The 24193-nt window shown below is 34.5% G+C and overlaps 1 protein-coding gene across 8 annotated transcripts; it reads left to right on the forward strand.

Annotated features, from left to right (window-relative positions):
• The first annotated feature begins 280 nt into the window (after positions 1 to 280).
• LOC109795081 (pentatricopeptide repeat-containing protein At1g31430-like) lies at positions 281 to 6921 on the forward strand. 8 transcript variants are annotated; one of them, XM_083066562.1, is made up of 4 exons: positions 281 to 2358; positions 2431 to 2760; positions 3460 to 4206; positions 6773 to 6921. In XM_083066562.1, exons 1-2 carry the CDS (start codon positions 509 to 511, stop codon positions 2477 to 2479), a joined length of 1899 nt encoding a protein of 632 aa, XP_082922688.1. In that variant the 5' UTR covers positions 281 to 508; the 3' UTR covers positions 2480 to 2760; positions 3460 to 4206; positions 6773 to 6921. The 8 variants fall into 8 exon arrangements, with proteins under 8 accessions (XP_082922688.1, XP_082922689.1, XP_082922691.1 ...); XM_083066563.1 differs by having other exon boundaries at positions 3460 to 3704; positions 3825 to 6921; XM_083066565.1 differs by having other exon boundaries at positions 3460 to 3704; positions 3886 to 6921.
• Positions 6922 to 24193: the final 17272 nt, after the last annotated feature.

Raw genomic sequence — 24193 nt, forward strand, 5'->3', positions numbered from 1 at the left:
TAATGATAAATATGTATTTATAAGATATAATTTATTGATCAAATATTACTTTAACAATATCTTTGTATTAATTCTATAACATTTATTCTGTTTTAAATTATATTTCATCATAGAATTTGAAAAAAGATTAAGATAAATAAAATAAAAATGATTTATATTTGTTTTATAAAGTGACAGTTGAATCTATACCAAATTAAATTAGATTTTTAGAGTCAATGAAAAAAAAAATCTCAATCCAACTTAACTCATTTTTCATCGGATTCACATGGGGTTGTGTTAATCGTTTAATACCCTTTGCAGGCAACTCAACATACGCCAAAAACTATACCTACCCTTCAAACTCCGCTTCTGCTCTATATCCATCACATAAAAAATATTATTGTTTAATTTTTCTTTCTACCTTGGTTCATAACAATTCTTTGGTTAATGATATACCCATATCAACATTTAGGGTGAATGGAATCAATTCAATGATGTAAGATTTAAACTTCAAATTACCAACAACACCATGCATTCTTTAGAGCTAATGAAGGGAACATACATTTCTCTTCTCAAAAGCTGCAAATCCATGTCCCAATTGAAGCAAATTCAGGCCCATGTATTCTGCATTGGCCTGCAACAAGATAGAGACACCCTCAACAAGCTCATGGCCTTTTCCATGGACTCATCATTAGGGGATTTTAACTATGCAAACAGAATCTTCAACCACATTCATGACCCCTCGTTATTTATCTACAATCTCATGATCAAGGCCTTTGTGAAAAGGGGTAGTTTTTGTAGTGCCATTTCTCTGTTTCACCAATTGCGGGAACATGGGTTGTGGCCTGATAACTACACCTACCCTTATGTTTTGAAGGGTATTGGTTGCACTGGGGAGGTTAGGAAAGGGGAAAAGATTCATGCTTTTGTGGTTAAGACTGGCCTTGAGTTTGACCCTTATGTGTGTAACTCATTGATGGATATGTATGCTGAGTTGGGTCTAGTTGAGGGGTTCTGTCAGGTGTTCGAGGAAATGCCTGAGAGGGATAGTGTTTCTTGGAACATCATGATTTCAGGTTATGTCAAATGCAGGAGGTTCCAAGAGGCTGTTGATGTTTACCGGCGAATGCGAATGGAGAGCAACAAGAAGCCCAATGAAGCAACGGTTGTGAGCACCCTGTCGGCGTGCTCAGTGTTGAGGAATTTGGAGCTTGGGAAGGAAATTCACAGTTACATTGTGAATGAACTGGATTTTACTACTATAATGGGAAATGCTTTGTTGGACATGTATTGTAAGTGTGGACACGTGAGTGTGGCAAGGGAGATTTTCGATGCGATGACTGTGAAGAATGTGAATTGTTGGACCAGCATGGTAACTGGGTATGTGATCTGTGGTCAGTTGGATCAAGCTTTGGATTTGTTTGAGAAGAGTCCAAGTAGGGACATTGTTCTTTGGACAGCTATGATTAATGGGTATGTACAGTTTAATCGTTTTGAAGAGGCAATTGCGTTATTTGGAGAGATGCAGATCAGAGGTGTGAAACCAGATAAGTTTATTGTGGTTACTCTCCTTACTGGTTGTGCTCAATCGGGAGCACTAGAGCAAGGCAAGTGGATTCATAATTACATTGACGAAAACAGAATCACAGTGGATGCTGTGGTTGGTACTGCCCTTATTGAAATGTATGCCAAGTGTGGTTGCATAGAGATATCTTTGGAGATTTTTCATGGATTGAAGGAAAAGGATACTGCCTCATGGACTTCAATTATTTGTGGGCTGGCCATGAATAGAACGAGCGAAGCACTTGAGTTGTTTGAAGCAATGCAAACATGTGGGTTAAAACCTGATGATGTTACCTTCATTGCTGTTTTGAGTGCTTGTAGTCATGCAGGATTGGTTGAAGAAGGCCGCAAGTTATTTCATTCCATGTCAAGTATATATCATATTGAGCCAAATTTAGAGCACTATGGATGTTTCATCGACCTTCTTGGTCGAGCTGGACTGTTACAAGAGGCAGAGGAGTTGGTAAAGAAGTTACTAGATCAAAAGGATGAAGTAATAGTTCCACTCTATGGAGCTTTGCTAAGTGCCTGCAGAATTTATGGCAATATTGATATGGGTGAAAGGCTTGCTACAATGCTAGCAAAAGTAAAATCCAGCGATTCAAGTCTTCATTCACTTCTTGCTAGCATTTATGCTTCAGCTGACAGATGGGAAGATGTGAGAAAGGTTAGAAGTAACATGAAAAATTTGGGAATCAAAAAGGTGCCAGGATATAGTGCCATTGGCATTGAGGTATATGGAAAGGGTGGCAACAGTGGTGGAGTGGGAAACCTTTCCCATTTTGGGACCAAAATTGCCCTTCCTACACCGCATAGGTAATGAACAACAATTTCATAATCTTTTAATTTGAATCATGAAGTTTTTAAAGGATAAATGCAATATGGCAGTTTCGCGTTGAACATTTTATTTGGGTCATGCAACTCTTCAATTGCATAAAATTTTCCTACAATCCCTGAATGATGTGAAGTTGCATGTTTATGAACTAAGGAGGAAAATGAATGGCTGCTGACTATTGGGGGTGGATGGAGAACTCAAATAATCGCTCCTGTATTCCTAGGAGAATCTGATATTGTAAAGATAAGTGTCAGATTTGAACATTGACTCCAATTGATTTATACTTACTCTTCTTGCATGGAGGAAGCTTATCTCCAATTGTTGGCTTGTAGACTCACCAAATATCATCTTCAGTTCACTTTGGCATTGTAACACAGGCCCTGGTAATGAGAACTTTTTGCTAATGTATTTTTCACATGTAGTAGGCAGGATAACTTTTCAAATCTACTGCTAGTTATAGGCCTTCTAATATACATCATATTGTCAATTGTGAAATATAATTCTAATGATCGGTGGAGGCAAGTAAATAATTCAATTAGAAAAAGTTCTTTTTTAAGTTTTCTTTCAATGCTTAATATTAGCACAGGATTTTTCTTTTGTGTGTGCTTCTCATTGATATCATTTTACTTGAATGAGTTTGTATTTGAAGTGTATGTCAAGCACTAGAAAAAAATTAAACTCTGATAATGGTGGTGACTAGTAACAAGGAAAAGGTGTTTCAGGAGGTGTTAGCTTACAATATAAGCATACCCACTGCTGCAGATTTTCTTTAAATGCTATATAGTTTATGACGACAAACCAATTAAACTGTGTGCAAGCATTTTGTTGAAACCCAAAAGTTGTTACTCTACCTTTACTGCTTTACTACTACACTGCCTCATATTGGTCTCAACCTACCACTTATAGGCCTTGCATTTTATCATTTGTTTATGATTTTTTGATTATACTTTTCAAGAATTTGGGAGATTTGCATTGTTATCCATGAACTTGCCGCATGAATCTTTTTATAGGTTTTTAATTTAATATTTAATGATACATTTTACTTGGCTACATGCTCACGTGGCATTATATTCTCTATGCAGTGTTTTTTTGATACACCAGGGCTCATGTTGAATTGCGGTGGATTTCCTTATAGGGATGTCAAGGCCCGTGTTGAAAGTGCTTGGAGTTCAGTCAATCTCTATGAAGTGCTCATAGTCATTTTTGACGTTCATAGACATATTACCAGGTCATAGTCATTTGTTCCTTTGCGAACTTCAAATGCAAGGGTAAGACACACCACAGCTTTGGCATTTCACATACTGCATACCATGGTCCGGCAAAGAAGGTACACTTCATCAATTCTATTTTCCTGATTCATTGTTTATGCCTAACTTGGAGAATTAGATGCACTTGCTTTTTGAAAATGGACCTTAGCTCTTCATTTTCTTCCATTCCTATTCTCCAGTATTAAAGAAAATGTCAAAAATCATAAGATCGCAGCCTTAACATAATTAAACCCAAATTAGTGTTCATCTGAAGGAAGCCAGGAAGAAAAAATGAATTCAAAGCATGCACACTGCCTCACAGGAGATGGATAAAGGCATGCAGGTGGAAGGTAGATTCAAACATCGAACAGAAATAAAATTGGAGGCCTGTTGTCCCAACACTTAAGATGAAAAGACAATATTCTACAGAAAATGGAAATTTTCATGCACAAGAATCTTAATGATTATATTCTCGAGTTCAGAGAACCATCATCACGAACCTATCTAAATACTCATAATTTCAGATGGAAGGTGGGCAGAACTATACTTGAAAATCTCAAATATATAGCACAAAAGATGAAGGTATCCCCAGTTCTTCCCATATGCTTTGATTGAACTTACAACATTCCAATCTTGTCATATCATATTCAAAACAGGAGAAACTGCTAAAATAATAATAGCAAAATCTGTTAAGCCACATAATGGATAGGCTGAAAATACTAGTTACACAATTTTTGAGCCATTCTTCCCCACAAGAATCTTGCGTTGGCTTAATTTGTTAGTGATGAAATGTTGCTCAATCCTAAGAGAACCATCTCGTAACTCTTTCCAGTCAATCAATCGCTGTTCAACATCATATGGAATTTCCTGAATTGATAAACTTGCTGGTCAACATATAATATTTAAACAATATTAGCCAAATCCTACAACATATTTCTTACAAATTCTAGCTAGGTATTAGAAGAATGAATGGATTCAACAACTACCTGATGTACATAGTCCAATAACCTTTAACGCACAACTTCTAATGCTATCATCTTCATAACTTCCTCACTCATGGTAAATGGATCTTCTTCCCAGGGTCGTTGAACTGCCTATGCATAAGAAAAAATTAAAAATCCTGAATTAAGATGGTGAATATATAAATCAAAGATATCTAAACAAACTATAAAAGTTGTACAGTAAAAGAAAATATATGTAAATATGCATAGTAAAAAATGAAGCAATTATGGTAAAGAATGCATGGTAAACTAAGTCTTATCCCACCAGGCAGGGCAGTCTCATCCTACAACCTAAAAAACACATTGTTGATTCCTTAGAGAAACTATTAAATCATTTGTTTACACCTAGTAGACAGCAGAAGTAGAAAGACCCATGCCTGGTTCATCAAGTATTGAGTCAGATATTTAATTACTAGGTCAAAAAGTTAAAACATGTGTATGTCAGAAAAAGTACATTACTTTTTCAGATAAAGATGACGTCTCTGCAGCTATGATGACCGGTAAAGGACAAAAAATTCCTAGGTCGCAGTTAAAGTCAGTCACTGCAGCTACCAAAAACGTAGAAGACTTCACGCAATGTCTATAAACAGGAAGCAACATTTAATGCAAGATCTAGTGCATTAAATGAGAAATCGAACTAGTCATGAACGACTACATTCTGCTTCAACAGACACTTGCAAAGGGCAGATTTTACAGAGACTATAAATGTCATGACTGCAAACCTGGAAAGGTTGGCGAAGAGTGATTCCAAGCCCAAGAAGCAAAGAATACTTTTATGTGTAACTTAGGAACTTAAACCTTAGTGAGTGTAGTAAACCTTTGTATCCTCTCTGTGAGAGTAAACCACATACTCAAAATAAATTATCTATCATTTGTAAAGCCTGAAGAGGATAGGGAAAGAATACTTTTATAAGACTAGAGAGGCTTGTCGATAATCTTCACTAAGAGCCTGAAGAGACTGAACAAAGAATACTAGCGCTAATGAGTGAAATTAGTAGGCCAAGAGTGGTCGATAATCCTCACTGAGAGCCTGAAGAGGCTAAACAAAGAATACTAGCGCTAATAAGTGAAATTAGCAAACCAGGAGTGGTTGATAATACTCTGGAACTAGAAGTGGTTGAGAATACTCACTAAGAGCCTGAAGAGGCTGAACAAAGAATACTAGCGCCGACGAGTGAAGTTGGCGGGCCAAAAGTGGTCGACAATACTCGACAAACCAGAAGTGGTGATAATAATTGTACTTGATTGAAAATCTAGTGGAACCCTTTAATTGAAGGAGACTGGATGTAGCTCAGTCTGAGCGAGTCAGTATAACAATCTTTGCACTATCTTTCTCTTCTTAGACGCAAATTTATTTACTTGATATTTTATACTAAAAATCTTACTCACGGCTTATTTCAAACTACAACAGCTTTTGGACGGAAAACATCTCTTGTTTAACTTATTACTGCAAGAAACACTCTCGTGCAGATGATAAAACTTGCAGACGCAAAACACTTTTAAATGTTATCTTAAAAGTAAACAAGATATGCATCTTGAATTTGAAAACGTCAGTATGAAACATGAAAAATCCTTTTATGCAAAAAGATTTCCTTAAACCTTCGCACACATATTCAACTCCCCTTCTATGTATTTTTCCTCTAACTTCAAAAACAATAATGTTGCTACAATTATTAGTTGTTATATGTACATATATACATACATACCTATATATTTATATATACATATTTGAACTTTCCGACCTTTTAAATATTGAAGATTCCATATTAATTGTAAAAAAAATTATTAGTAGTACTTCACGCCCAACGTCAAGAGGTGTGGGACATAATGTTTTTCTTTTCTTAAAATAAGTGATATGTCAGGTTTTTAGAGCCTAAACTTATTCCTAGGTAGCACCTTACTAGCAAACCACTTAACCCATTTCTTATAAATTATTAAAAATGCACATTATATTATTTTAAAATTTCCATTTTTTTTTAGAATTAACTTAAGCTATGAGAATGATTTATTTATTCTGGAATTTCAAGATGTTATGCATGATAACAAATTATCTGATAAATATAGCATTTTAATTTATTTATTTATTCTTGATTTTTATTTATGAACATTATATTATCTATTTTAATTTTCTTTTCTGTGCTTGGTAGATAATATGCAGGCTTTGGGTTCCGACCAAGTTGGTATGTCTTTGCGTTATAGAGATGCCTAATTGTACCTTGGTGTATTATTAAAAAAGATATTCGATTTGTTGTCATGGTGTGCCCCAATTAATATATATGATTAAATTTTTAAATTATCTTAGCATATCCTACTCTTTTCTTGATCTACTCTCAAATCATATCATATCTTATCCAAACCACCAAATAAGTCTTAAGTGTGTATGGTAATTTCTATTTTGTAATTGTATAAAATTATGATTATATTAATAAATAGCTTTCGTATAAATATTTAAAGTGATGGGATTTTCACATTCTAAGTAATGTAAACGTAATTACAATAATACTTGGAGTATTACACAAACAAATTAAAACAACTAATATAAACTTTTATGTGAGGTGTTGTGATAATTGAAATTATTAATTAAATTGAAAAACACATGTATGCCACATACAAAAGACACCATCTCATGAAAATAATACACAAGACAATATACGACTTTAAATTTTAACCTTATTATTTTAATACACTCATAAATTCATTTTTTTTTTATTACTTTTGTTGATCAAATGATAAAAGTAAAATTATTATTTGTAAGTTGTTATGAAATATCAAAAGACACATTAAAAAGGATATAGACAAACAAATATGGTTCCAACATTTTGTTTTATTTTTCTATTTGAAGATAAAACTCGATAACTAATTTACATATCCTTTCAGTAAATTGTGGAGATCATTGGTACGTTTTCCACCACATGAAAATGTACATGCATCGAAACATAATGAATATGCCGGAAGACCAATAAATTTGTCGCAATTAACTTTGATACAATTCCGAAAACAATTCGGATCAAGCGCGTTGGTTGGCTTAATTTGCACGAATGGAGAACTCTCAGCATGTGTAAGGTTAAACATAATCATGCTTACAATGACAACAACAATAATCCTTATCTCATTTTTTGCCATAACTTTTTCTAATGTCTTTGTAGGTCAATGATTTCTAAAGAAAAAAATAAACGCCAATTTATAAACAAAATAAGAGGGATGCAATAGTTAATTGTATAGTAATTTTTTGGTCAAAATTGAATAATTAATTATTATTAAATATAAGAAAAAAAAATTCTTCGAGGTCAAAACTATATTGTTGCTACAATTATTAGTTTCTATATGTATATATATACATACATACCTATATATTTATATATACATATTTAAACTTTTCAACCTTTTCAAATTAAAAGGTTTCATATTAATTGTAAAAGAAATTTATCAATAGTACTTTACGCCCAACGTCAAGAGATGTGGGACATATTTTTTTTTTTCCTAAAATAAATGATATGTAATGTTTTTTAATGTTTTTTAAGCCTAAATTTATTCCTAGGTAGCAATTTACCAGCAAATCACTTAACCCATTTCTTATTCAATTATTATAAACACACATTATAATATTTTAAAATTCCCATCTTTTTTTTTTATAGAATTAACTTAAGTTATTAGAAAGATTTATTTATTTATTCTAGAATTTCGAGATGTTATACATAATAAAAAAAATATAATTATGATGGCAAATACTAGGAGAAGTGGTAGGTATTCTTCTCCTCGGATTCACCAAAGCTTGGACCTCTTCAATGGAGCTTGAAATCCGAATGTAAGACACTTGAAGGAGTGAAGATTTTCGGACTTAGGGTTCCTAGACTATGGATGGAAGCATCCAAGCTTAAGGAACAAAGGAAAGCTCACTTCAAAAGGTAGGAAACCTAGCTAGGGTTCCTAAAAAGTGATGGCTCTCTCTTGATGACTTTTGGAAGAAACTTGGCAGAATATTTGCTCTCAAATTTCATATATCAAAAGTTATTACAATGTGTGAAGGAGGTAGCTTAAATCCAGAATTAGGGACACTTGGCGCCAATGTGGAGGCTTCACATGTGGCGCCAAGTTTTGAATTCAAATTTTGAATTTTGAATTCAAAACTTAACTCACATGTACAAGTCCGGTTCACATTGATGCTAGGTGTATTTAGATTTGATTTAGTGTGCATTTAGGGTTGAATTTGAGTCACACATGTTCAGCCAAGGTGGCACCATCCATGTGACTCAAAATGCAACTTAAATGCATGCTAAATTAAACCTAGTTTTGAATTTTGAATTCAAAACTTAACTCACATGTACAAGTCCGGTTCACATTGATGCTAGGTGTTTTTAGATTTGATTTAGTGTGCATTTAGGGTTGAATTTGAGTCACACATGTTCAGCCAAGGTGGCACCATCCATGTGACTCAAAATGCAACTTAAATGCATTCTAAATTAAACCTAGTTTTGCCTAATTCACTTAAACTAATAATCCTCCTTAAATCCTAATCTAATGCCCTAAATACAATGGCCAAACATATACAAACATTAGGAAATAATAAAAGAAACAAAATGAGCCCAATATTGGGTACCAAAAGCCCAAAGGCCCATGAAGCCCAAAACTAGGCCCAATAAGCCTATGGCCCAAAAAATGCTATTCTATGTGGTCCAAAATACAAGACCAAAATATGTGAAACCTATACTAATATAATATGTACAAAATATAAGAAAAATGGATTTATCAAGAGATGGCCCATGTGAAGCTCAAAGGCCCATCAGGGCCATTGGGCCTTGATTGGCCCAAAACTTCATGTCTAGCCAACTCCTCTTGGCTCCTTCAATGTGTCACCCCTTGCCTTCCTAGGCATGATTCCATCAAATTAATGTATCATTTTAATTAATAAAATGTATAGAAATATATATTGATAAATATTAATTAATATGGTAGGATATATATATATATATATATATATATATATATATATATATATATAATATTATACATTATAATTTCATATACAGTATCTTATGTAGCATACTACCATTCTAATTTTAATGTGTAGATTTGAAATATATTATTAAATAAATAAAAAATAACCATAATTTATGTTATAAAACTTGTCTAATATATTGGATCGATATGTATTTGAACTTCAAAACATTACTAGATGAAGAAATATATAATATTTTAAAATATTTACAAATTTTGCTTTGTGTAGGTGTTGAACAAAGAAAGATTAACCACTAAACCACCATAACTGTAACGACTCGCAGTGGTCCCTACACTTAGTGAAATCGCACTAATAAACTAGTGAACTAAGAAAAGATATTAAAATTGGATAACTTATACATACAAGTATATATATAAATAATAATAACTAAGTTTCTATGAACAAAGCATAACCTCATATATGTACAGTCATCCCAAAAATAATATCACCTTAGTGTTGATCAAGCACAGAAAAAACAATTACTCAAAATGGTAACTCTAATATGAGGATAAAACTCCACGTCCCGCAATGGTCACCTCAACTCCAAGCTAGCCCTGATCTGCTCCTATACACAGTATGATCATCGCAGTCCATCCACATGGAAACAGATGGGTAAGCTAGAGTTCAATAGACAACCATACAAGTATAAAACAATAATCTATACTACACAATCATCCAATCATGAATTCAAACACCATATACTTCATCATAATAGCAATCATGCAATAAAATGCAACTCATGACAGATATCAATGCATATCAATCATCTAATGTGTCGTCACGCATACACCTAGGAGATCTCCCTAACAGTAGAGTAGTATAAGTGACATCTCAATCCTACTGAAACCAACCCAACCGTTTTCACGCCCCATACGCCTACTCGGTCACATCTAATAGGATATAAATTCTCACTCGAGTTTACTCGGATGATGTCATTTACACACTTGGAAGTCTGGTTCCACCGTCAAGTATAGCACAGCTGGGTACAGGCGTACCACAACCTTGGCATGCATTACCAAGTAACTTGTGGAGTTCGCCTACTGACTATCTACAAGGAACCACGCACCTTCCCCAGTACTTGGTTAAGGGAATAACCCTCGACCTCATACCCCGCTCCAACACTAGCTAAGGACTTAGAGGAGACTCACCCAAAGTAGTGGCTTATCCAAGCACCACTCTCACCCCAAAACCAGTGGTCTATCTAAGCACCACTCTCATTTATATCAGTGGCATATCCAAGCAACACTCTCAAGAGACTCTATGTGAGTTCTTCCAGTTCGAAAACATTTTTCCCTCTCCTCAAGTTCTAGGCTAGACACATTCCATAAGGCATCACATGCAATAATGCATCATACATCATACATGGTCAATCCACCATCATGATCAATATCATTCTCATATGAACATACACATATGTCATATCATGCTTAAACATTCATATATATCATTACAAAGCATACATATGAATAAAGTGTAAAACTAATATTCTAAAAGATCTAAACATGGCAAAAATCAAAAGCAAACACGTTCAGATCATTCTCATAATTGGGAAAATTAAAGGACCAACCTCCAGCCATTGTTGTTCGCTTGTTTCTTCAGGTTTCTGAACCCTTGCTCTCAATACGCGATGGTGTAGTATACTGAAGAGGAGAGTAGGCTCAGTGACCCAAAACAGAGATACGCGTCCAATTTTATAAAACTCTAAATCCATCGTAGAGCCTCTTTGAACGTTGGAAAAAATGTGCGGGAATCACGATACCATATCCGCAAGTTATTTGATAATGGGTTGAAAAATGGACCACATTCATGATATGTTAACCACAACAAGTAGAAGAATCAGGAACGCAACGTGAAAATCGAAAGCACGTTGTTTCCTTTTACGCGGCTGTTGCAAACGTGCTACTGTTGCAAAAACAGTTTTTCAAAACGATGTATATGCCAACATTCTCCCACTTGGTCCATTTATCCAATTATCAATCAAATAGGAAACCAAATATATGAATCATGGTGATAGGTCCTCTGATAATGAGTATTATCTCCCATGTATCACAATATATTAAGTCTCTCATCCTAAGCTCTTAACTCAAATGAATAAACCATACGTTTATTCCAGGTCACAATTAATGAGTTTTCTCAAAGTAAATAGGTATGTGCACAAGATAAATGAGAAAACATCAAACTAAATAAGAGTTTTAACAAGTAATTACAATGATTGTCACATCATGGAACCAAGTCCAATTCGATTTACATGATCCTTAAAATTCTTTGGTGGCATGCCTTTAGTTAAAGGATCAGCAATCATTAACTCAGTGCTAACGTGCTCAATGACAACTTTCTTTTCCTTAACACGTTCTCTTATGGCTAGATATTTAATGTCGATATGCTTACTTCGACTTCCACTTTTATTATTCTTAGCCATTGTAGACACCCAATTTCGTCTGGGGGGCATACAAATAACAATATAGGACATCAGAGGGCCTAAAGGCCCAAATCAACTTTTTTTAGTGGCCCGGAACGGGCCGTTCCAAAATCGGAACAGGCCGTTCCCAAGTCCGGAACGGGCTGTTCTCAAATTGGAAAGGGCCGTTCTCAAATTGGAACGGGCCGTTCCGAGGCTTCTAAAAGGCCTCAAAAATATAGGTTGGAACAGGCCGTTCTAGACCAGAATGGGCCGTTCTGAACCAATCAAAGGGGCTAAATTTTTTACCCCAGAACGGGCCATTCTCACTTCAAAACGGGCCGTTCTGGTTCCCCAGAACGGGCCGTTCTGGTTCCCGTTCTACGAAAAAGCCACATAACGTTCGGATTCGGAACGAGCCGTTCCAAATCCAGAACGGGTCGTTCCGGCCCACGTCTGATGCCTATAAATAAGAAATCTCGGGCACAGTTCAAGGGACCTCCAAAATTTCATCCAAAGCTCCATAGAGCTCGAAATTTCTCCCTTTTTTTTCTCTCTCTCTCTCCTATTGTACTTCTTGAGTTTTGTGAGGCTTATTGTAGTGTGAAAGGTTGCCACAAAGCACCTAAAACCTCCATAGTTGAATATCCAATAAAGCTTGTCACGAGGTATTACTCATCAATCTCTTGTTTTATCTTTCTCTTCATTTTATTTTACATATTACTATAATAAACGCAATTATGTAGATATTTTAGGGGTTTACCGTGTAATTTAATTTTCATGTAAATAATTATTAATAAAGGAGATTAAATATTTAAACTATTAATTCTTATTACGTTATCTTCATCATAGGGTACCGATTTAGGGCGTTGCAGGGGTGTTTAATACCTTCCCTACACGTAACCGACCCCCGAACCCAATTCTGGTTATCAAGGCCATTATTGGATTTTTAAAAATATTTTCTTTTTCCAATGTTTTAAGTAAAATATTGGTGGCGACTCCATGAACTCATTTTTCAAAACCATCAATTAAGGATTAGTCTGGTGTCCGGGCATTCCTTAATTGATGAGACTTTTAAAAGGATGTCTAAACCATTAGTCGCGAGATCGGAAATTTTTGGGTTGCGACAGCCATAAAAACAGCAGCGGAGTTATCACAATACAATTTCAATGGCTTAGCAATTGAGTCCACAACTCTAAGCCCAAATATAAAACTCTTCAACTATACACCATGTGAGGTAGCCTCAAAACAAGAAACGAACTCAGCCTCCATAGTAGAAGTAGCAGTCAAGGTCTTCTTTCTGCTGCTCCAAGATACAGCTCCACAAGCCAGCATAAAAACATAGCCAGATGTAGATTTTCTGGTATCAATGCGACCAGCGAAGTCTGAATCAGAGTAACCTATCACCTCCAAACTATCAGTCCGTCTATATATGAGCATGAAATCTTTTGTTCCTTGAAGGTATCTCATTACCTTCTTTGCAGCTTTCCAATGGTCAACACCAGGATTACTCTGATATCTTCCTAAAACTCCAACTGCAAATGCAATGTCAGGTCTAGTACAAACCTGAGCATACATAAGACTTCCAACAGTTGAAGCATATGGAATATTTTTCATGTGTTCCCGCTCGAGATTATTTTTCGGGCACTGACTCAACTCAAGTTTGTCACCCTTCACAATGGGAGCTACACTTGGTGAACAATCTTTCATGTTAAACCTCTCTAAAACCTTGTTGATATAGGTTTCTTGAGATAAACCCAAAATACCTCGAGATCTTTCTCTATGGATCTTAATGCCTATGACATAAGATGCCTCACCCATATCCTTCATATCAAAGTTCTTTGAGAGAAATTGTTTCACCTCATACAACATACCCTTGTCATTAGTTGCAAGCAAAATGTCATCCACATATAAAACAAGAAAGCAAATCTTGCTCCCACTAACCTTCTAGTATACACATTGATCCATGATGTTTTCTTCAAAACCAAATGAAGATACAACTTCATGAAATTTTAAATACCATTAGCGTGAGGCTTGTTTTAATCCATAGATGGATTTGTTAAGCTTACATACTAAGTGCTCACCATCACTAGAGAAAAATCCTTCAGGTTGTTTCATGTAAACCTCTTCCTCTAGATTACCATTAAGGAATGTTGTTTTTACATCCATTTGATGTAGTTAAAAATCAAAATGAGCTACTAATGCCATGATTATTCGTAGAGAATCCTTCTTAGATATAGGAGAAAATGTCTCACTATAATCAATTCCTTCTCTTTGAGTGAATCCTTTTGCAACAAGACTTTCTTTATGTCTTTCAATGTTACCTTGTGAGCCCTTTTTAGTTTTAAAGACCCATCTACATCCAATGGATTTTACACCATGAGGCAACTCAACAAGATCCCAGACTTGATTAGACGTCATAGAATTCATCTCTTCTTTCATAGCATTATACCACAAATTTGATTCCTTAGAATTCATGGCTTGTGAAAACGTTTCAGGATCATTTTTGGCTCCTATGTTATAATCTGATTCTTGTAAATACACTACATAATCACTAGAAATTGCTGATCTTTTGGTCAGGAACTTGTTGTTCAACATTTACTTGTTGCTCCTGGTTAACAACTTGATCTACATTATAATCTTCAGCAAATTGTGGAACTTGAATCACTGGTTGTCTAACACACTTTTGAACTGAAGAAGCATGATTGACTAGCAGTCTGTCATTTGATTGAGAGGGTTGAACTTCATAGTGATCATTTTCAAAACTAATATCTTGAATTAAATCACTCCCACTAATCAAGTCATTTTCAAGAAACTTTGCATTTCTTGATTCCACAATTCTAGTGTTATGAGATGGGCAATAGAATCTATACCCAGCATATCCAATGAAATACCCACTAATAGTCCTCGGGTCTAGTTTCTTCTCTTGTGGGTTATAAATCCTTACTTCAAACGGACATCCCCAAACGCGTACATGACGTAAACTGGGTTTCCAACCTTTGAATAACTCAAAAGGTGTCTTTGAAACAGTCTTGGTTGGAACTCAGTTTACTATATACACAACCGTTTTAAGTGCTTCAGCCCACAAGAATTGAGGAAGTTTTGCATTACTCCTCATACTTCTCACCATATCCATTAATGTTCTATTTCTTCTTTCTACCACACCATTTTGATCTGGAGAACCAGGCATAGTGTATTGGGCAACAATCCCATGTTCTTGAAGAAATCTCGCAAATGGACCAGGTGCTTGTCCATTCTCTGTGTATTTACCATAGTACTCTCCACCTCTATGTGATCTCACAATCTTAATTTGCTTTCCGCATTGTAGCTCTACTTCAGCCTTAAAAACTTTAAAGGCATCCAAGGCTTCATCCTTAGAATGAAGTAAGTAAAGGTACATATATCGTGAGTAATCATCAATAAAGGTGATGAAGTATCTTGGACTATTTGCATCCATATCCGAACAAAAAATATCTGTATGAATGATTTCTAGTATGTTTGAACTCCTCTTGGCACCTTTTTTGGACTTGTTAGTTTGCTTACCCTTGATGCAATCCACACAAGTCTCAAAATCAGCAAAATCTAAAGTACTAAGTACTCCATCATTTACTAATCGTTTTATTCTATCAATGGAGATATGTCCTAATCTCCGGTGCCACAACATAGAAGAATCCTCATTCATAAAACAACGTTTTAACCTAGAAGAAACATGCATAGAATTATAAGCAGCGTCATTATTTTGTAAATTAATAGAAGACCATCACGTAATTCACCAAAACCAATAACTTTGGATTTATTCAACAAAGTAAAACCAGAATCCATAAATTTAAAAGAAAAACCCAAAGGTGCAAGTTGCGAAATAGAAATCAAGTTTTTACTAAAACTAGGAACATAAAAGGTCTTTTCTAAATTTAAAATAAAACCACTGCTCAAAACTAAATTGCATGTCCCAACGGCCTCCACATGTGAACTCATCTTGCTTCCTGAATAGGTGCATTGCTCACTTCCCATCGGTTTCCTTAGGTTTTGCATACCCTGTAAGGTATTAGAAACATGGATTGTAGATCCAGAATCAATCCACCAAGTGTTATGATTAGTACTAGTCATATTAGATTCATAACAAACAAAAGCAAATAAATTACCTTTCTTTTCCAGCCAATTCTTAAACTTCAGAAAATCCTTCTTCATGTGTCCTTTCTTTTTACAAAAGAAGCACTTGGATTCTTTCTTAATAATTGGTTGAGCTGGAATCTTTCCCTTCTTATTATCTTGATTCTTCTTTTTCTTAAAAGTAGTTAAGAGAACCTGCTCTCCTTCTTCCACCATTAACCTTTCCTCTTCTTGAACACACATGGTCAACAATTCATTAATAGACCACTTATCCTTATGTGTGTTGTAAGAGATTTTAAAGGGGGCATAATGGTGAGGCAAGGTGCACAAAATATAGTGTACTAGGAAAGAATCAGACATGGTAACCTCTAAAGCTTTCAGTTGAGCCACAATATCCCTTATGCGCATGATATGATCACGCACTCCTTTAATCCCAGTGAGCTTTAAGGATGAAAACTGCATTATAAGGGTGCTGGCAAGAGATTTATCAGATGTGGTAAATTGTTCATCAATAGCCTTTAGTAAATCTTTGACATTGTCATGCTGGTCAACAGAACCCCGAATTCCAGCAGAAATGTTGGTCTTTATGAATGTCACAGAGAGACGATTTGACCTCTCCCATTTTTCATAAAGATCAACTGCATCTGGAGTGCTGGTCTCAGTAATACCCGGTGGTGCTGGTTTCCTAATAGCATAGTCAATGTCCATCCAGCCTAAATGAAGAAGAACTCTCTCCTTCCAAACCTTATAATTGTCACCCTTTAATTCGGGAATGCCACACTTGATATCAGAAATATTCATAGATTGAGAAACTGCAAATGTCAAAAACATGTTCATCATCATAACTTGAGACTAAAATAAATGTCATGTTTTACCAATGCAAACATGTCTCTTTTAACGAATCTAGTGACATAAAACTTGCCTGTGGGCTAAAGTCATACTCAATTAGACTCATGTAACCTTATGATAAAACTATCAAATTATGTTCCCTTTCTTAATTCCTATGGGTAAATTAAGAAATATAATATAATATTTTATCCTAATCAATCATACAAATGTAAGAAATTTCCTGTGGGTATATTTCATCACATCACATATAATTAATTACAATTAATATTTTTCTTAATGTGATCTTTAAAAAATATATAATTTTAATTAATTAAAGATGTTGTAGCTATTCTCTAACTTATTAAAATTATATGTATCACTAAACATTAATATAAAATAAATAAATCTTATTTTTATTTTAATATCAAATAAAATAAATATAAGAAAACATTAGATAAGCATATAATATTCAATACTCATTATTCTTAATTTTCAATATGCAATGCAGCCAAGAATAACACGTATTAAATTTTACTATGTAGGTGACGTGTCTCTTTACGTAATTTGTGATACTATGTAGGTGACGTGTCTCCAGCATCGTAATTACGAAACAACATGCAAGAAATCATTTGACCACGTAAAGGGAATCAAAAACAAGAGACACCAGCAGGATTCGAACCCATGCCATGACAATTATATCGCAAGTGAACAAACCACTGCACCAAGCATTTCATCTCGAAAGTGTGATACAATTTAAAAATAAAACATATGCATGTCAATAGCAAACAAATAAACAAAACGCGAAAACACAATGCATTTTAATCGTCTTCAACCTTGAGACGGGTCAGTTTTACCCATTTATGACCCGCGGACCCGAAACGAAAACCCGACTATTTTTACATGTTTTGAACATCGAAAAACACCATTTTAATTACAGAAACTTTAGAAAAATCATCCTTTTCTTCCTCTCCAGTTTTAAAAACAATTGTGGGGTTGAAAAGAGATACCCAAAATTACCCGATACAAAACAAGGCAGAGGATTAGCATGCTCTGATACCAAATGTAAAACTAATATTCTAAAAGATCTAAACATGGCAAAAATCAAAAGCAAACACGTTCAGATCATTCTCATAATTGCGGAAATTAAAGGACCAACCTCCAGCCATTGTTGTTCGCTTGTTTCTTCAGGTTTCTGAACCCTTGCTCTCAATACGTGATGGTGTAGTATACTGAAGAGGAGAGTAGGCTCAGTGACCCAAAACAGAGATACGCGTCCAATTTTATAAAACTCTAAATCCATCATAGAGCCTCTTTGAACGTTGGAAAAAATGTGCAGGAATCACGGTACCATATCCGCAAGTTATTTGATAATGGTTGAAAAATGGACTGGTAGTCAAGTAGCCTCGTGTAACTTAAGAGGGGGGGGGGTGAATTAAGTTATCTAATTTTTCTTCTCTTTATTAGTTTTTCTAACTTCTTTCTTATAAAATCAATATCATAAACAATTTGTACGTAATGATGCAAAAACTTCACAACAAAATTAAAAGTATAGGGATAGAGAATTGCAAACTTGATTTTATACTGGTTCGGCCAACCTTGCCTACATCCAGTCCTCAAGTCACCCACTTGAGATTTTTCACTATGCTTGTAAGCTTTACAAGACTCAAATTCTCCAACACCTAGGAATTCTCTTTCCCCGTGTTGAGAATCACAGACCACCAAGGAGAACAACAATTTCCCCTTTACAGATCAATAGAAAAGATGAATGAAGTAGAAAAACTCTCTTTGAAGAGTGGATTTTACACTTTGTTGATCTAGTAGAACTCTTTAGATAATATTTGCAAATGATTTTTGACCAAGTGATTGTAAAGATAATTTTTCACAATTGAGTTCGTAACCTTTTTCTGAAAAATTATTGGTATTTAAAGATGATTGTTTCATAGGTCATGACTTTTCATGAAGAGTTGTGTCTTTCTAAAATTTTTCAGAAATTAGGCTCTGGTAATCGATTACAACACTTGGTAATCGATTACAACGGTTTAAGTTCAAAAAGTTTGGAACGTTGTAAAATTTAAATTCAAACTTTGAAATTTTAAACTTCTGATAATCGATTACAATAAATTGGTAATCGATTACCAGAGCACATTTTTATAATTAAATTTTGAACATATGAGTTTCCATCCTTTGGTAATCGATTACATGTACTGGTAATCGATTACCAGACTGTTAAAACTTAAGATATAGAAAAACTTCTATTTTCAAAAACTTATTTAAAAAATTATATTTGGGTTTTCTTTGAAATTCTTTATTTTAAATGGCCAAGAATCTTATGCAATATTTCTAAAGATTTCTTTTTACATATAAAGCTAGGTTGACAAGACTTATCTAAAATACTTTGAGATTCTTGTTTCTTGATCACCTTGCTTTAACTTGACCTCTTGTTTTCTACAATTTCTTTGGCATCATCAAAATCCTTTACATACGTTCTTTCACATGGACCACATTCATGATATGTTAACCGCAACAAGTAGAAGAATCAGAAATGCAACGTGAAAATTGGAAGCACGTTGTTTCCTTTTACGCGGCTGTTGCAAACGTGCTACTGTTGCAAAAACAGTTTTTCAAAATGACGTATATGCCAACATAAAGTGCCAATTTACATCATATATAATACATATATGAACCAATATACAACATAGTATCAAGCAACTTTTTAATCCACATGATAACAACTTAACTAATGTTGACAACTTGACTCTTGTTCACTAAAACAACCATATCTTAAGTTCTAGACCTTCTTTTTGGGTGATTCCAACGCCATTGAAAAGCTACGATCCAAGGCTACAACTTTCATGAAGACCATAAAGTCCAATTCTGAAAGCACAAAAGCGCTCAGTGCCTCCAACGCGCTTAGCGCTTCCCAAGCGCTTAGCCCTTTACCTTCAGGAACTCTCCCCTGGCACATTGCCCCCAAAGGGCTTAGCCCTTCAAAATGGCTCAACCGTTTTGAAAGTGCTTAGCCCTTTAAAATGGCTCAGCCCTTTGGTTCCAGAAACCCTCCTCTGTCATGCAGCCCCTAAAGGGCTCAGCCCTTTAAAATGACTCAGTTGTTTCATGACAGAGGCACCATGTTCTTCGCCATTTTTGGACTTTCGCACTTGAAACTCAGAGAAAACCCACATGCAATGGAAGAAATAGCATCCATGCACCAACAACAGTTCAATCCAAGTCCTAGAAACAGCATGTACTCCTCTGATTCATCAAGATCGACCAAAACCCCATTTTTCCCAAAACCCCGAAAAATGAGCAATTCCTTCAATCCAACCATTGATTCTCAAAATTCATGCATCAATTGAGTTTCTAAACTCACATGCAACCAAATTCCTACATTCTAGCTTCCCTCACCTGAAAATTGGCTCAAGATAGCCAAGAACTGAGAAGAAGAAGAATTAAACAGAGAAATTTGGGAGAGAAAGGAGCTCACAGACCCAAAGTCCTTCTCTCTAAAACTCCTCTCTAAGTTTCTTTGAGAATGAACTTATGAAGTTCCCTTCTTAGAGAAACTCTTATATACTCTTCTCTCTAGAATCACGGTCATAGTTGGCCACCATCTTCATTGCAAGCTTATTTGTTATATTCCTACCTTTTTAACTCCATCTTTTACTTGAGATTTTTTTTTATCTCTCCATTTCTTTTTCCAACTTTTTGTTGTAAAAAATATCGTAAGAAAAAAAAGGAGATTAAAAATAGTGTTAAATCAAAAGATGATCCCTTAAATTCAAAGTTTTAATATTAACAAATAAAACTATTTTATATAGAAGAAATGTCTACGAAAACATCTTTGAAAAGTATCTTTGAAAGGTTTATTAGATAAAATGTAAGATGTAGATCGACTATAAGACGATTAATAATCAGCTAAAGCATACAGTATGTCTCGTATGCTTTAAATATCTTAATACATCGAATTAAAAGATTGTCTCATAACTTACAAATCGTTAAAGAGAAATCATGATTTCCATCAAAACCAAATCCCTAAACTCATGAAGAAAAACAGATGAAGTCACTACAATAGCTGCTTTGCACTAATATTGCTTCCACAAGCTCCATTTACCATGGAAAGTTAATAAGTAGCCTTTTTGATTAGATAAGAGGTACTATTTGGTAAAATGCATTTTATACTTGCATTAAATGTACCAAACAATTACCTGTCACCACAATGAAGAAGATGAAGACAAACAAAGCAAACTTGTGAGCTAGACTCAAAGTATTGCAACAAGCATCTTCTCCAAAGCTATTGTATAAGAAGTTTTGAAGATCAAGACAAAGAGAGGTTTTTGATCGAAATACAAGAACATTCATAGACACATTTCTTCTATATAACTTTTGTCTTGTAGAAAAATCTTTGCACCAAAATATTGTATTCACGTCTTGGAGAGATGATTATAATAACCTTGTAATACCTGGATAATTGTTGTTATAGGGTAGAGGTTGAAGAGGCTTGATTGTAAAAGAATGCTTTGATAGTGACTTGAAGAGGTCAATCAAAGAACACTTGTTGTAGAGCCTGGAGAGGTTTGACTATAAAAGAATACTTAGTCAAATAACATTTGTTGTAGAGCCAAAAATGACTTGGGAAAGAATATTTGTAACTTTGAGAAAGTTAATGGAACTTAATCTAGTTGGATTGAGAATTAGATGTAGCCTCTATGTTTGAGACAAATTGGCATAAAAAATACTCGATATCTTATTTGTTCTTTTGATTACTCTTCTAGTATTTCGTTTGTTGTAGATACTACTTCACTCTCTTGCAAAAAATACAAGTTTTTGATATTCACTATTCAATCCCCCTTCTAATGACTATCTTTTTTTTTTCTTCCACATAGTATTACTTTTTCTAATTAGGTTAAAATACTAATTTGGTCCCTTATAATACTTTTTTTGTTTCAATTTAGTCTCACTTTAATTTTTTGTTTCAATTTGGTCCCTAATAATTTAAATTACTGTAATGTCGGACTTCTTTCCAAATTATTTAAACAAAGTTAATTGTTGGTCATGTGGATGTCACGTAGATGCATAGGTAGATGCAAATTTTTTTTAATGTATTTGGAACGGCTCGTTCTACTTGCACTCTTTGTGTGTTAATTTTGTACCTGGAACGGGCTGTTCCTGATGCATTATTTAACAGACAGCGAGTGCAAGCAAAACGGGTCGTTCTGAAACTAGAATGGGTCGTTCTGGTTTTAGAACGAGTCGTTCTAGATTCAGAACGAGTCGTTCCAGAACACCAACCACATACATACGTTCAACAAAATGCAGCAATGTAGTTCAAAATTTAAAAACAAATTCATAACATAACATAAATTCAAAGACTAAAATATGGTTCAAAGTCTGAAAACAAAAATTCATAACATAACATATACTAAGAAAGTTTAAAGAAATTACTGAGAAGGGAAATCATCTAGATAACGCTAAAAGTGTCAATAATACATCTTATCCACCATATAATTATAGTGTTATTGGCGTTCATCCATCTCTTGCAATCGACGATCCATACATTGAATGGCTGATAGGATATCAGCATTATCTACCTCTACATGTGGTTGTGTGGTGAAATGTTGGTCCTATGTGTCCTCTTCCTCTACTTCAGGTTGTACCTCTTCAAGAATAGGTTGTTGTTGGGGTACATTGGTCAATGACTTCAAGGGAAAATACCATGTCGTTTCATCCTTGACTGTATAGTATCGATTTGGTAATAAGTGATTCACTCCAGTTTGACTGACAATGAAATAAAACCTGCCACCATTGTCCTTAGTGATACACTACATTGTCCTTAGTGATACACTATATAGCTCAAATGTTTAGCAATTGAAGTTATCAATCCCCATTGACAATATTACTAAATCTAGTGTTTGAAATGTTTTGTACCTTGGGTTTTTTTTCCTTGCACGATTCACAACCGTGATTTAGAATCACAGGCGTGAACTATAATCATCGACCTTTTGTGTTTGACATTCTGGAACCAGAACGGCCCATTCTGCTTGCACTATTGGTATGTTAATTTTGCATCTAGAGCGACCCGTTCTAGGTGCAAAATTAACACACCAAGAGTGCAAGCAGAATGGGTCGTTCTGGTTTCAGAACGGGCCGTTCTGGTTCTAGATGCATTAAAGAAATTTGGCACCTACCTATGCATCTACGTGGCATCCACGTGGCCAACAGTTAACTCCATTTAAATAATTTGGATGAAAGTCCGACATTGCAGTAATTTAAATTATTAGGGACCAAATTAAAACAATATATATATATATATATATATATATATATATATATATATATATATATATATATATATATATATATATATATATATATAACTTAACAAGTAATTCACAACTCATAGATATGTAACCAAGAAGATATTTAATAAAATGCTCAATTCATGATTCAACAAGTCAATTATATCGACTTCTCATAGATGCAATTGCCATTTGATTTCAAACTCTTCATACAAGCAACATTTACTACTCTTTTAGGATTATATGAAATCATTTCTTCATCATCATTCATTTCTTCTCTACCCTAGTCATATTTTGGAATATTATCACATTTGTTAAATTCTCCACCTTCAGCGCCGCACATTGGAATGAAGTAACGTCATTGTTGCAATTATAATCTTTTGTTGTTTAATCAATGGATATAGTCTCATCACACAAGATATGCCACCTTTTTCTTCCAAACCTTTTTCTTCCAAACTCCAATTGTTCTTTCAATGACATTCCTTAGAGAAGAATGTATATGATTAAAAATACTTCTTATAAACCTTCCGCTTGACTACCACATCTAAAATCAGGAATATATATAATATCTTTCACCCTTATATAATTCCCAGCGTCCACTATAGTACTTTACTAAAAGATGATATAAAAATGAAACTGTAGTACAGGATGCAGAGAAAAAAAAAATGTACAAGATTAGAACCGAAAGATCAAAATAAAAAAAGCAAAACCAATTTCCAATTTCATATATAACTTACCGACAACAAGATGTTTGATAACCAAACAGATGGGTATTTACCGAAGTTTGATCAACAAAATTGCAGTACATAAGATACGATTATACAATACTCAAGTCTCTTATCTCATCAAGTGGGGCGGTTCTAGGCAATTTTAAAAGCACAAAAAGAATCATACAACCATAGTTTTAAAAACCGGACCGGTCATCGAACCGGTTAAGGTA

The sequence above is a fragment of the Cajanus cajan genome, chromosome 11, assembly GCF_000230855.2.
Source record: "Cajanus cajan strain Asha chromosome 11, NIPB_CcT2T_4, whole genome shotgun sequence".
NCBI lineage: Eukaryota > Viridiplantae > Streptophyta > Magnoliopsida > Fabales > Fabaceae > Cajanus > Cajanus cajan.